Here is a 14409-nt window from a genome sequence, read left to right as displayed (position 1 = left end):
TTGTAAACTCCAACCACAGTGTGGTTATCTGAGTCGAGCGATGGATTTAATCTGCCTGCTAAAGGCATTGTTAAAATTCCACACCTGAAGCCTGTTGATAATAATATGACACCTATTGGTTAACTATTAACTTATGCTCCAGGATAGAACATGTCTACAAAGTGCTTTTACGGACTCAGTCATAATGTATATCAACTCCTCTGGCTAAAGTGTCGTGTCAGCTTTTTGTATAGGTGAGAAGTGGGGAGGAAGAGGAGAGAGCGAGAGAGAGAGATGCTTGCTAGTGTTTCACCTCATAAGGGACTGAAATAATTAAACTCAGTCAAAGCTGTAAGGGAGAGTGGGCTTAGTTGAGCCATTTTTACATTCAGAATCACTCCATCAAGGGAAATGTAGTATTCTTTCTAACAAACATAGCTTGTCCAAAGCAAGTGGTCTAGTGGCACAATGGGACAGGGTAAATTAAGCCGCCTACACATTTCTGTACTGAATTAAATATTTCCACTACCTTTTTAAAACCATGTCTTCTTTATTTCCAAAACACAATTCAACACAATCACAATCCTCTAATTTTAAGCAAATTTGAACACAGATTTAACACCTAACATAATGCCTAGCATTATGCCTGTGAAGAAAACACTTTGATTTGATCAACTTGCCATTGGCTTAACTTACCCCAAGGCAAACATTTTGACTATATTAGCCCACACAGCTACTAGGAGGCACTTCATGCTAGTTTTAGGACCTCATATTGAAGCTTATCGAGATTCCAACTGATGTATAGAACAATCTTAAAACAAATGACTTTGGTTTGGATAGAAGCATCGTGAAACCTCGAACACAATACATTATTTTGACTTGGTGAAAATCCATTTTTTGGACCTAACTTGTTTACCATTTTTTTCCATGTGGTTTATTCCTTCACAGACTTATGACTTCTTCCTAAATATTTGGTCAAATGTTTAATTTTGTGTATGATTTCCGAGAAAATCCGCTGGGCAAAAACTGGTTGAATCAATGTTGTTTCCATGTCATTTCAACCCAAAAAATCTGTGTTGACATTGTATCAATGTGGAAAACTGATTAGATTTGCAAAACGTCATCAACGTAAGTGCATTTGTCTCTTTTTAAACACAAATTGTACCTAAATCCAACGTGTTGTTGATTTCACGTTGAATTCTCGTTAGTTGACAACTCAACCAAATGTATATCCAAACTAGATGTTGAACTGACGTCTGTGCCCAGTGGGAAGGGACCCTCAATTGACCCCTTTGGCTCAATTTACCCCTTTGGCACAATAACCCCTTTGGCACAATTTACCCCACTCTCCCCTACTAATATGAAGGATTGTCACTCCCATTTATCCTAATCTGATTTACTAATCTATCTACTAGAGAGAAATCTAATTTATCCTAATCTGATATACTAATCGATTCATTAGAGAGAAATCTCATTTATCCTAATCTGAATACTAATCTATTCACACGAGGGAAAGCTAATTTGTTCTAATCTGATTTACTAATATATCCACTAGAGGGAAACCTAATTTATCCTACTGTAATCTGATTTACTAATCTATCCACTAGAGGTAAACCGAATTTATCCTACTGTAATCTGATTTACTAATCTATCCACTAGAGGTAAACCGAATTTATCCTACTGTAATCTGATTTACTAATCTATCCACTAGAGGTAAACCGAATTTATCCTAATCTGATTTACTAATATATCCACTAGAGGGAAACCTCATTTATCCTACTGTAATCTGATTTACTAATCTATCCACTAGAGGTAAACCGAATTTATCCTACTGTAATCTGATTTACTAATCTATCCACTAGAGGTAAACCGAATTTATCCTAATCTGATTTACTAATCTATCCACTAGAGGGAAACCTAATTTATTCTGATCTGATTTATTAATCTATCCACTAGAGGGAAACCTAATTAATCCTAATCTGATTTACTAATCTATCCACTAGAGGTAAACCGAATTTATCCTAATCTGATTTACTAATCTATCCACTAGAGGGAAACCTAATTAATCCTAATCTGATTTACTAATCTATCCACTAGAGGTAAACCGAATTTATCCTAATCTGATTTACTAATCTATCCACTAGAGGGAAACCTAATTTATTCTGATCTGATTTATTAATCTATCCACTAGAGGGAAACCTAATTTATCCTGATCTGATTTACTAATCTATCCACTAGAGGGAAACCTAATTTATCCTGATCTGATTTACTAATCTATCCACTAGAGGGAAACCTAATTTATCCTGATCTGATTTACTAATCTATCCACTAGAGGGAAACCTAATTTATCCTGATCTGATTTATTAATCTATCCACTAGAGGGAAACCTAATTTATCCTGATCTGATTTATTAATCTATCCACCAAAGGGAAACCTAATTTATCCTGATCTGATTTATTAATCTATCCACTAGAGGGAAACCTAATTTATCCTGATCTGATTTACTAATCTATCCACTAGAGGGAAACCTAATTTATCCTGATCTGATTTATTAATCTATCCACTAGAGGGAAACCTAATTTATTCTGATCTGATTTATTAATCTATCCACTAGAGGGAAACCTAATTTATCCTGATCTGATTTATTAATCTATCCACCAAAGGGAAACCTCTCCCCAACATCTGTTTAATAATCTTATTGTGCAAAACAGTTTTTTACAATCATTAAAGATTAAAGTTACAATTTCCATATGCTATTCACTAACCAAAGAGCACTACTATTGGTTAAATTTAGGCCTGGATTCAATCAGGTCAAGCGTTAACCAGCATAGCTGATGTTTTGTCTTAATCATGGTGGTATCCACATGAATGTAGAAGTATTTAGAAACATATACTATTCTTATTTACAGTAAAAGTGACTCCAAATTGAGGCAATACATTATTTACCATTATTTTCTACTGGGCACAAAATAATCTGAAACACAAAAAACAGCAAACGCATCCAACAAGTTTGTAATGTCACAAGCTTAACATAATCATTGCTTTCGAGGAATATGGGACCAAAAACTAAACTTTTGGTCCCAATACTTTTGGTTCCCTAAAAAGTACAAAAAGTGATGTAATTTCTAAACGGTTCACCTGATATGGATGAAAATACTCTCAAATGCCAGTCTGCACTTGAACCTCATAGTCATTGTATCATTTCAAATCCAAAAGGCTGGAGTACAGAGCCAAAACAACAAAAAATGTGTCACTGTCCCAATACTTTTGAAGCTCACTATAATTGATTAGGATCCCCATTAGCTATTGAACATGCAGCAGCTACTCTTCCTGGGTTCCACATAAAATGTACAAACACATGACTGAGTAAGGACCAGTTACGGACAAGAACAACATAAGATAATATTACATGACATTAAAAGATTAATAAAATAAAAATAGAGTAATATATTGGCAAACCCCTGGTGATAATTAGTTCATTAAATATAATTAAGCCTAATTTACTGGTTACCTTCCCCCTGCATCCATCGTTCCTGTAACAGGAGGCAGGTGGATCATGTTATTAATGTCACAGTCTTGGCAGCCTGTGTGGAAATGTGATACAAGGACTGTTAACTCCTTGGTTATGTACAGTAGCTAATCAAACAAAATGTTTGGTTAATCGTGTTAAGTTCAAGTATCACCGCAGGTGACAAAAACTCAGTAGGACTCTCAATCGCTGTCTGTGTTGTACATGGTCTTGAAATATGATCTTAGGCTTACACCTTGTTTCATTAATTTGACAAATGTGTTACCACATTCAGTATATTGTATCTATTGCACAATGCACACATACAGTGCATTAGGAAAGTATTCAGACCCCTTCACTTTTTCCACATTTTGTTACGTTACAGCCTTATACTAAAATGTATAAAATTATTTTATTTCCTCATCAATCTACACACAATACACCATAATGACAAAGCAAAAACAGGTTTTTAGAAATTTTTGAAAATAAATAAATATATAAAATACTAAAAATACCTTATTTACATAAGTATTCAGACCCTTTGCTATGAGACTTGAAATTGAGCTCAGGCCCATCCAGTTTCAATTGATCCTCCTTGAGATGTTTCTACAACTTGATTGGACCACCTGTGGAAAATGTAATTGATTAGGACATGATATGGAAAGGCACACACCTGACTATTTAATTAAAAAAATGTTTTACCTTCATTTAATTAGGCAAGTCAATGAAGAACACATTCTTATTTACAATGATGGCCTACCCCGGTCAAACCTGGACGACGCTGTGCCAATTGTGCGCCACCCTATGGGACTCCCAACTACGGCCGGATGTGATACAGCCTGGACTATAACGGTCCCACAGTTCACAGTGCGTGTCATAGCAAAAACCAAGCCATGAGGTTAAAGGAATTGTCCTTAGAGCTCAGAGACATGATTGTGTCAAGGCACAGATCTGGGGAAGGGTACCAAAAAATGTCTGCAGCATTGAAGGTTCCCAAAAGCACAGTGGCCTCCATCATTATTAATTGGAAGAAGTTTGGAGCCAACAAGACTCTTCTTGGTGGTTCCAAACTGAGCAATCAGGGGAGAAGGGCCTTGGTCAGGGAGGTGACCAAGAACCCAATGGTCACTCTGACAGAGCTCCAGAGTTCCTCTGTGGAGATGGGAGAACCTTCCAGAAGGACAACCATCTCTGCAGAACTCCAGCAATCAGGCCTTTATGGTAGAGTGGCCATTGCTCATCACCTGGCCAATAGCATCCCTACAGTGAAGGATGGTGGTGGCAGTGTCATACTGTGGGGATGTTTTTCAGCGGCAGGGACTGGGAGACTAGTCAGGATCGAGGGAAAGATGAACGGTGTAAAGTACAGAGAGATCCTTGATGAAAACCAGCTCCAGAGCGCTCAGGACCTGACTGGGGTGAATGTTTACCTTCCAACAGGACAACGACCCTAAGCACACAGCCAAGACAACGCAGGAGTAGCTTCGGTACAAGTCTCTGAATGACTTTGAGTGGCCCAGCCAGAACCCGGACTTGAACCCGATCGAACATCTCTGGTGAGACCTGAATGTAGGTGTGCAGAGACACTCCCCATCCAACCTGACAGATCTAGAGAGGATCTGCAGAGAAGAATGGGAGAAACGCCCCAAATACAGGTGTGCCAAGCTTGTTATGACATACCCAAGATGACTCAAGGCTGTAATCACTGCCAAAGGTGCTATGCTATTACATTTTTTTTATATACATTTGCCCAAAATTTCTAAAAACCTGTTTTTTCTTGGTATTGTGTGTAGGTTGATTTGGGGAAAAAACGATTTAATCCATTTTAGAATAAGCCTGTAAAGTAACAAAATGTGGAAAAAGTGAAGGGGTATGAATACTTTCCGAATGCACTGTACACTAGGCTGAGAGGAAGTGTGACATGAGACATGTAGAGTAGGCCTTAATCGCTTTTCTAGACCAAATATGGATTACTGATCTGTAGAGGATTCATTCAAACGCATGGGGGCCCAGGCAATGATGACTAGTTTCACAATGACTGGAAGATCACTCATTCAAAGTATGAAAAGTGAAGATGGAAAAGAAATGAGAATGTGGCTGTGGAGGTGATGTATTGTACTCTATGCCATAACGACATTTTTCTCTGGCCTACATTATCAGACAGACTTCACAGTCAAAAGTCTACTTGTACTTTCAGGCAAGAACAAGGGGGCAGTTTCCAGAGAGCTAGATTTCACCACTAGTAATGATATTTCAAACACACACACACACACACACACATGAATTTGAATTGGCTCCTGACAGAGTACTCCAAATGTCCCCTTACTGGGGACCGTCTAGTGCAACTTTACATTATAAAGTTGTATTTCACTGTTTCAGACTATTTTCCAGACAGTCACCCACTCGTATGTGAATGTGTGCATGAGCAATGACAGTTGATGGAATCATGATTAAAAAGATTTACAATTGAATATACAGCTTGGTTCTTTCTAGAAAAGACGAAATGAAAACCTCAAACCTGCGTGGGAAACGTATATATGTCAAAGGGGAAACGCCTTCTGTTAACCTACATATCTTACAGAGGTAGTGAAACGTTTTACATACAAAAGAAAACTGAGCGTGATTAACCACGTCTGTGGCCTAAGCAGAAGTGGTGGGTATGTATGTGTGCAATCCACACAACAAGTGAAGAGTGTCTTCTTTTAGCTACTGTATGTGTTTATCTGATTATGTTAGTTTCATTTGAAATACACTGCTTCGTTAAACCTAGTCAATGCAAACTAGTCAATCAAAGCGGTACTAGCCTAGAGCAGACTGCAGGTCCAGTGTGGTTTGTGTAGTGCTCTTTGGAAAACAGCGTGCACAACGGGTTTCACTATCAATCAGAGGAATACATATTGGCACGACATAGGCTATTTACTGTAGGTTAAAGTCTGTTTTACCAAACAAGGACTCAAAGCCACGAGGTTCGGCTCCAGTTGAGAGGAGACAATTATCCCAACGCGATTTCGGTGAGTGTGTTTTTAAAGTAGCCTACTGTAATGGTTTTGGACTGGAGTTTTGCACCCAGTTCTTCACTGTGCATGCCTTAGCTAACCTAATTTTATCTTTACAATCACCTGAGGTTTCTGCCATGCTGTTGTGAGATACTGTGCCATATAATCGTAAATCATCTAGACAAATTCAAATGTCATGATCCCTACAACAATGGAAACACATTTTAAACTCATGCACAATCTACAAAGGGGAAAAAATCACTGTTCAGACCTATACAGTCATTGGTTCAGTCATCATGTTAAATTTAAACCTGCGACATTCAAATTAGTAAAAAAAAACGTATGTAAATCAACAATGGATTTGAACTCATTATTACTTTAATAAACAGTAAATGTTAATCTTAGTAGGATGCAAACAAACAATGTATTTGATCATTTTCTTATGGTGTTGAATAAACAGTCATAGCAGACCATCACGCATTAAAGGATAATTCCACCCAAAAACGATATTTGGTATTTGTTTCATTCGCCCATTGTTGACATAGTCCCAAAATATTTAGCTTGTCAGCACTCAAGTTTTCAAGGTATGTAGCTCTAAATCACCCTTGTATGATGCATTTTGCAACAGAGTTGTTTTTTTGTGTTAAATTTTTTAACCAGGCAAGTCAATTAAGAACACATTCTTATTTACAATGGTGGCCTACCCCAGCCAAACCCTAACCCGGATGACGCTGGGCCAATTGTGCGCCGACCTATGGGACCCCTAATCACGCCCGGTTGTGGAATCAAGCCAGGGTCTGTAGTGCCGCCTCTTGCACTGAGATGCAGTGCCTTAGACCGCTGCGCCACTCGGAAGCACCATATGATGCAAAATACATCATCAGGGATGATTTCTGTGTTTTGAAAGTTACACAACCTTTTGGGACTATGTCAACAATGGACAAATACCAAAATATTGTTTTTGGGTGGAGTTTTCCTTTAACCTCTTGGTGGGCAACTATTTCCTTGTTTCCATGTCAACAGTGGACATACAGTTGAAGTCGGAAGTTTACATACACCTTAGCCAAATACATTTAAACTCAGTTTTTCACACTTCCAGACATTTAATCCCAGTAAAAATTCCCTGTTTTAGGTCAGTTAGGATCACCACTTTATTTTAAGAATGTGAAATGTCAGAATAATAGTATAGAGAATGATATATTTCAGCTTTTATTTCTTTCATCACATTTCCAGTGGGTCAGAAGTTACCATACACTCAATTAGTATTTGGCAGCATTGCCTTTAAATTGTTTAACCTCAGTCAAACGTTTTGGTTGCCTTCCGCAAGCTTCCCACAATAAGTTGGGTGAATTTTGGCCCATTCCTCCTGACAGAGCTGGTGTAACTGAGTCAGGTTTGTAGACCTCCTTGCTTGCACACACTTTTTCAGTTCTTCCCACAAATTGTCTCTAGGATTGAGGCCAATACTTTGTGATGGCCACTCCAATATCTTGACTTTGTTGTCCTTAAACCATTTTGCCACAACTTTGGAAGTATGCTTCGGGTCATTGTCCATTTGGGAGACCCATTTGCGACCAAGCTTTAAACTTCCTGACTGATGTCTTGAGATGTTGCTTCAATATATCCATATAATTTTCCGTCCTCATGATGCCATCTATTTTGTGAAGCGCACCAGTCCCTCCTGCAGCAAAGCACCCCCACAACATGATGCTTCCACCCCCGTGCTTCACGGTTGGGATGGTGTTCTTCGGCTTGCAAGCTTGCACTTTCCCTCTGAATTTAACGATGGTCATTATGGGCAAACATTTATATTTTTGTTTCATCAGACCAAAGCACATTTCTCCAATAAGTACAATCTTTGTCCCCATGTGCAGTTGCAAACCGTAGTCTGGCTTTTTTTATGGCGGTTTTGGAGCAGTGGCTTCTTCCTTGCTGAGCGGCCTTTCAGGTTATGTCGATATCGGACTCATTTTTATATATTATTCTCTATTCTCTATATGTAGATAATTTTGTACCTGTTTCCTCCAACATCTTCACAAGGTGCTTTGCTGTTGTTCTGGGATTGATTTGCACTTTTCGCACCAAAGTACATTCATCTCTAGGAGACAGAATGTGTCTCCTTCTTGAGTGGTATGACGACTGCGTTGTCCCATGGTTTTTATACTTGCGTACTATTGTTTGTACAGATGAACGTGTTAGCTTCAGGCGTTTGGAAATTGCTCCCAAGGATGAACCAGACTTGTAGAGGTCTACAATTGTTTTTCTTGGCTGATTTCTTTTGATTTTCCCATGATGTCAAGCAAAGAGGCACTGAGTTTGACGGTAGGCCTTGAAATACATCCACAGGTACACCTCCAATTGACTCAAATGATGTCAATTAGCCTATCAGAAGCTTCTAAAGCCATGACATAATTTCTGGAATTATTCAAGCTGTTTAAAGGCACGGTCAATTTAGTGTATGTAAACTTCTGAACCACTGGAATTGTGATACAGTTAATTATAAGTGAAATAATCTGTCTGTAAACAATTGTTGGAGAAATTACTTGTGTCAGGCGCAAGGTAGATGTCCTAACCGACTTGCCAAAACTATAGTTTGTTATTAACAAGAATTTTGTGGAGTGGTTGAAAAACAAGTTTTAATGACTCCAACCTAAGTGTATGTAAACTTCCAACTTCAACTGTATTTATAACCCATGGACAGTAGATCCCTGTTAGCGCTCACTATGATGCTATTAATTGTAATCTTCCGACTTCAACTGTAGTTGTAAAATGGTACTAAACTTACACTGACATATTTATATGCATAGATAGGACAGTGGTAGGCTATTACCTAATGTGACATCCCACTGGGCAAAAACGGGTTGAATCAATGTTATTTCCACAATAATTCAACACGAAAATCCTATGTGATGAAGTAAAATCAACGTGGAAAACTGATTAGTTATGATAAAAAGTCAATCATAAGGGAATTTCCTTTTTTTCACCCAACTTTAACTTAATTTGACTGACATGATGAAATGTTTTGTTGATTTCAAGTTGAATTCACGTTAGTTGACAACTCAACCAAATGTAAATCAAAACTAGACGTTGAACTGATGTCTGTGCCCTGTGTCTGTGGGATGATAGTCATAGACATAAGCGGTACAACACCCCTTGATTTAGACAGGAGCAAAGAGGAGCTTCAAACTAAGACATGGTTCCCAACAGGCCGACCAAATGAATGATAGAAGTATACAAAATTGCTTTAATTTGACATGTAACGATTTTGATCAATGGTACAGTGCTGATCATTGATTGGGAAGTATTTAATGTACAAAACCACAAATAGCTTGATTACAATGAGTTGCTACCGGCAAATAGAGAGATAGGCCAAGTCTTACTGATAGTCTATATAAAAGTGGTTCACTGCACACAGTTTAAGATGAATTCCAAACTGATTTCACTGCAAATCTAATTAACTACCAATACCAGTTGAACATGTGATAAATGTCTGACAAGTCATACTGCAAAAGGGTAAACTATTGGCCTATCCCACTAAATTACAAGCTAATGTATCAGGCTATGGGAAGTAGTTTTCTAACATTTTAAACACAACTCTGTTCCGATAACACAAAGGACAGCGGCTGGTGTTGCCGTTTTATAAATAGGCCTTCTTTACTTTCACACTAGTTCCCATCAACCCCTTAAACATGACAATCAAACACAGTCACAGCACGTGGCCAGAGAGGAAGAGTCGAGGCGAGAGGGTTTACTCATCCCAAAATCTGTCAACAAAAATAAGACCACAAAGTAAGGAATGGAAGTCCATGAGAGAGTGTAAAATTTGGTCAACAAAACCTTTAATTGCTAATTTGCTATGTGAGGCTTATTTGATTGAAAATACGTTTCGTAATGGTTCGTTTGTTACAAATGCACCGATATAGGTGGACTGACGTGGCATTTTATCAACTTTGAAAGAAATTACTTTATATCTGAGTTTTGCCTGTTGTTCTCACACGTAACTCCCCCTCTCATTGGATAGAATGGTCCCACCTGATCTTGCTGCCTCATGCCAGCCTTTCATCTTTGAGGACATCTTGACAATATAATAATCCATCTTTGACTTGGCCCAAACGAGGTAAGATCTCAATTTCAAACTCCTAACATCCTCTTTCCTCATCTCCTTTTCAAAATTCATTGGATGAGAAAACCAGATGTCTCGCTCCTCTGACCTTCTCCTCCAATGGGTTTTAAAGAGAGAGGACAGAGGACACATGGAGTGTGCGTTTTGAGATCATCCCAGAATCTCAGATAAGATGCCTTTCCAAGAATGCCAATTCCTTTCCCCTTTTATAGGGTTACAGAGGAATTGAGTACTGCCACTTAGTAATGGACCTCTAAAAAGCCTGGTACACTAAAATGAAATTAGTTACCGTCGCCTAGTAGGTAGTAACACAATGCCTAGTCTATGAGATGGCAGTTGTGATCCAAATGATTAGTTGGTTCATTATTTTCCAATGCACTTGAGCTTTACTACAGGATATCCCCTATAAATCTCTTTACTCTTGCACAGTGACCATCCTGATTGATGCCTCTAGTATTGGTTAAAAATTATTGAGTCATAAGTGAAATTACATTCATGTGTATGTATTTCCCTCTCTGTTTGCAGGAAAATGGTACTGTGTGACAGCAAAGTGTGCTATATACAGTGGATTGTCTATGTCCCCACATTCATGGTGGGTCTTCCCCTCAACCTGGCCGCTCTGTGGCTCCTCCTCTTCAGAATGCGTCGATGGACTGAGTCCACGGTGTACCTCAGCAGTCTGATCATCAACGACAGCCTTCTCATCTTCTCTCTGCCCTTCAAGATGTACGCCTACGAACACAACTGGGGCCTGAGCATGGGATTCTGCACCTTCCTGGAGAGCCTGGTGTTCGTCAACATCTATGGGAGCATCATACTGATCGTGTGCATCTCTGGCGACCGCTATGTTTATTTGCGATTTCCAATCAATGGCAAGCGTCTGCATTCGCCACGGAAGGCTGCCCTGGTATGCCTGGCCGTGTGGGTGATGGTATTCGCTTTCACCACACCCGTCTATGAGCTCCACAACAAAAACAACAACGACACCAGAATGCACAAAGGCAACGAAACCAAGTGTTTCCAGAAGTTCTCCAGCGAAACCTGGAAGAAGAAATGGATCATCATCGCCATAGAGACAGTGTTCTCAATCAGCACGGTTGCCATGGTGTTCTTCTCGGTGCGTGTGATGCAGATCCTGAGTGGCATGCGGCGACTGAACCCACTGGACGATAAGCTGAGGAACAACAAGTCTGTGAAAATCGTCCTGAGCAACCTGGTGGCCTTCCTGCTGTGCTTCATCCCCTACCACGTGGCCGCAGTCGTCTACTTCCTGGCCAAGAACCGCACGGAGGACCCGAACGTCATCAACCCCCTCAGAGACTTGGTCCATATCAGCATGTGTCTGGGCAGCATCAACTGTCTGACGGACGGGGTCTGCTACTACTTCATCCTGAAGGAGAACCTGCTGACTGCCAGCAAGGAGAGGCGGAGGATGTCCACTAGAGGAAACGTAGTGGCGAGGCTCAGGGAAATCAACCAGCATCCAATGGACAACATCAAGGTCAAGGAACCTGGAGAGACAGGATCAGATGCCCAGGTCAATGGAGATCAATTGGACTTGCTAGATAGATGTGGCTTATCCCCTCTTGGTGCCTGCAGAGTGGAGAGCAGGGTGGAGACATTTCCCCTGTAGATGGGGAAATGCCTCTATCTGGGAAATGGAAAACTCAGATCCCCACAGCAGACAGAGGAGACAAGTTGCTCGAAGATTGAATGAATGGCCAGCACTTGGAATAAATGTTTTTAAATCAATCATCCAACCTTCCATTGTATTCTCACTCATCACACGTGGCCTTTGGTCCTAGTCTTACCTCTTACCTTTAGGAGGCTGAGATTCAAATAGGTTCCACAGAATATCTCAGAGGGCATATCTAACACTAACTGATCTGATCAACAAAAGGCATGGGATTTACAACCCTGAGTCTTGTAATTTATTCATACTGAATAGAAGCTTCTACATAATTATACACTGTTCAGATATGGACTGTTTAGATGCAATCCACCCACTCTCAATCTAGACAGTAAAGATGTGTACATCCAGACCATTTCAAATATAAAACGGTATTTACATTTTTTAGACAGTTGCTCTTGATCAACACGCTTGTTTATAACTATTCACTACGAATAACTCACTTTTCGTAAAAAAATGATCAGACTGTCTGTTTAGGTCAGAGATCGGAGATTCTTCATGTTGATAGTTTGTTACTCAGACATGGTTCATGTTGTCAAGAGTCTTCAACCTTATCAGCAGAGAGGATGGGAGGACCTTCCTGAGAAAATAAAAAAAATCACCCTCACTTCCTGTTTCAACACTTTCATTCCGGAAGTTAAGAACAGCTCAACCTCTATGCAGACTGCTCTGACAGGAAGTGGCAACCAGAATATTGAGTGAGTGGATTGGGAGTGGTTTCTGTCTCTTTTCAAATTACACGCACAGACACCATGAACAACAACAATGATAGTTTAGGAGCACTCTCCTCTGAGGGGAGTTATTATGTGACAGCCTCTGCCATTGCGTGGTGGTGCTGGGCCTGCCGCTCAATGCCATGTCACTGTGGGTTCTGCTCTGCCGCCATGGCTTCAAATCCTCCAGCGCTGTCGCCATGAGCCACCTGGCTCTGTCCGACCTGCTGCTGGTCCTGTCCCTGCCCACCCGGGTCTACTTCTACGCCACGGGCACCTGGCCCCTGGGCATCCAGGCCTGTACAGCCACCACCATGCTGTTCCACAACAACATCCGCTCCAGCGCCGCCTTCATCACCTTCATTGGCCTGGACAGGCTGTGGTCCACCCTCTGAGGTCTTGCAACCTCCGCACCACCACCAACGCCTGGAAGGCCTGCGTCTTCATCTGGGTCCTGATAGTGGCAGTCATCATTCCAGAGAGCCTCTACCAGATCAGTCAGATAAAGAGCTGTGATGCCACTAACGTCTGCTTTGAGTTTATTAATGTATGTTCTGTGGAGAATCCGATCGTTGGTTATGTGCAGTCCGGGCTGGTGTTCATCATGCTGGGGATCAACGTGGTCGCCACCACCATGGTGTCCTGGAAGCTACGTGGGCACCTCAGCGATGCCGCCAGGGTCAACAAGATGAACGTCATGCTGATCTTCACCATCAACCTTCTGATGTTTGTCTTCTTCCTGCCCTCCTCCATCGTCGTGACGCTCAAAATCAGGCAGGCTATCATGCCCATGTTCTGTCTGGCCAGCGTCAACCAACTGTTGTAGTACTTCTCTTTAGATGCTTTCTGGAAGAAGAAGGTTCTGACATGGAGGTTTCTCAGGCCAGATCACATGAAAGTAGATGAAGGGTGAGAACACAGTGAGTGAGAAACCACTACCAGTGGAGATTTTGAGGTAACAGCATCAAAATGTGTCCCTAAATATGCCACAATTTATAGTTAAATATAGAATGATATTTTGTCAAATTATATGTTATAGTTTTTTTTTTTGTGGTAACAGTTCATCTCTTCTGTAAGTTTAATTGAGCTCATCTGTACTTTTAAGATGTGCCAATACAATTGTTTTATAGAATAAACATTTGACCTCATCTTCCTGATTTTGATGGTTAATAAGACTGAAGTCATTGACATTTACTGTATATAGGTTTTGTACTTCCCCATGTATTTCCCCAAAAGTACTAATAATTACTAAGGCTTTCATTCACATGCGGAGCCGGGTGCCCAACAGTTCCCTTTGTTGATTGGTTCGACCATCAGATAGTCATGTGACTTTGTTGATAATTCATGAAGTTTCTGGCTGAGGAGCCAGGCAGGCAGCAGCAGCCATCCAACAGCTCCGT

At 40.4% G+C, this 14409-nt stretch overlaps 1 protein-coding gene, 1 long non-coding RNA gene and 1 pseudogene across 5 annotated transcripts; 2 read left to right on the top strand and 1 right to left on the bottom strand.

Moving 5' to 3' along the window:
* Nucleotides 1-6050: 6050 nt before the first annotated feature.
* LOC110504132 (lysophosphatidic acid receptor 6-like) lies at nt 6051-14157 on the top strand. 3 transcript variants are annotated; one of them, XM_021582963.3, is made up of 4 exons: nt 6062-6140; nt 6438-6498; nt 10505-10600; nt 11132-14157. In XM_021582963.3, the coding sequence occupies exon 4, from the start codon at nt 11136-11138 to the stop codon at nt 12237-12239; it is 1104 nt and encodes a 367-aa protein (XP_021438638.2). In that variant the 5' UTR covers nt 6062-6140; nt 6438-6498; nt 10505-10600; nt 11132-11135; the 3' UTR covers nt 12240-14157. The 3 variants fall into 3 exon arrangements, with proteins under 3 accessions (XP_021438639.2, XP_021438638.2, XP_090074963.1); XM_090218837.1 differs by lacking the exon at nt 10505-10600; XM_021582964.3 differs by lacking the exon at nt 10505-10600 and having other exon boundaries at nt 6051-6498.
* Nucleotides 9714-12962, bottom strand: LOC149972419 (uncharacterized). Its single transcript, XR_016491418.1, has 2 exons — nt 12740-12962; nt 9714-12117 (listed from the first exon to the last, which is right to left on the bottom strand). It is a non-coding gene; the product is annotated as an uncharacterized LOC149972419 (long non-coding RNA).
* Nucleotides 13090-14157, top strand: LOC110503391 (lysophosphatidic acid receptor 6-like; annotated as a pseudogene). The gene has a single exon (XR_016491464.1). The product of XR_016491464.1 is annotated as a lysophosphatidic acid receptor 6-like (transcript).
* Nucleotides 14158-14409: the final 252 nt, after the last annotated feature.

This window comes from Oncorhynchus mykiss, chromosome 24 (genome assembly GCF_057628025.1).
Source record: "Oncorhynchus mykiss isolate SJ-2025 chromosome 24, ASM5762802v1, whole genome shotgun sequence".
In the NCBI taxonomy this organism is placed as follows: Eukaryota; Metazoa; Chordata; class Actinopteri; order Salmoniformes; family Salmonidae; genus Oncorhynchus; species Oncorhynchus mykiss.
The sequence above is the reverse complement of the archived record's forward strand: the minus strand, read 5'-3'. Positions and strand labels throughout refer to the sequence as shown.

Excerpts from the sequence above, each read along its gene's own strand:
- LOC110504132 (XM_021582964.3), top strand. The coding sequence starts at position 11,136 with ATGGTACTGTGTGACAGCAAAGTGTGCTATATACAGTGGATTGTCTAT.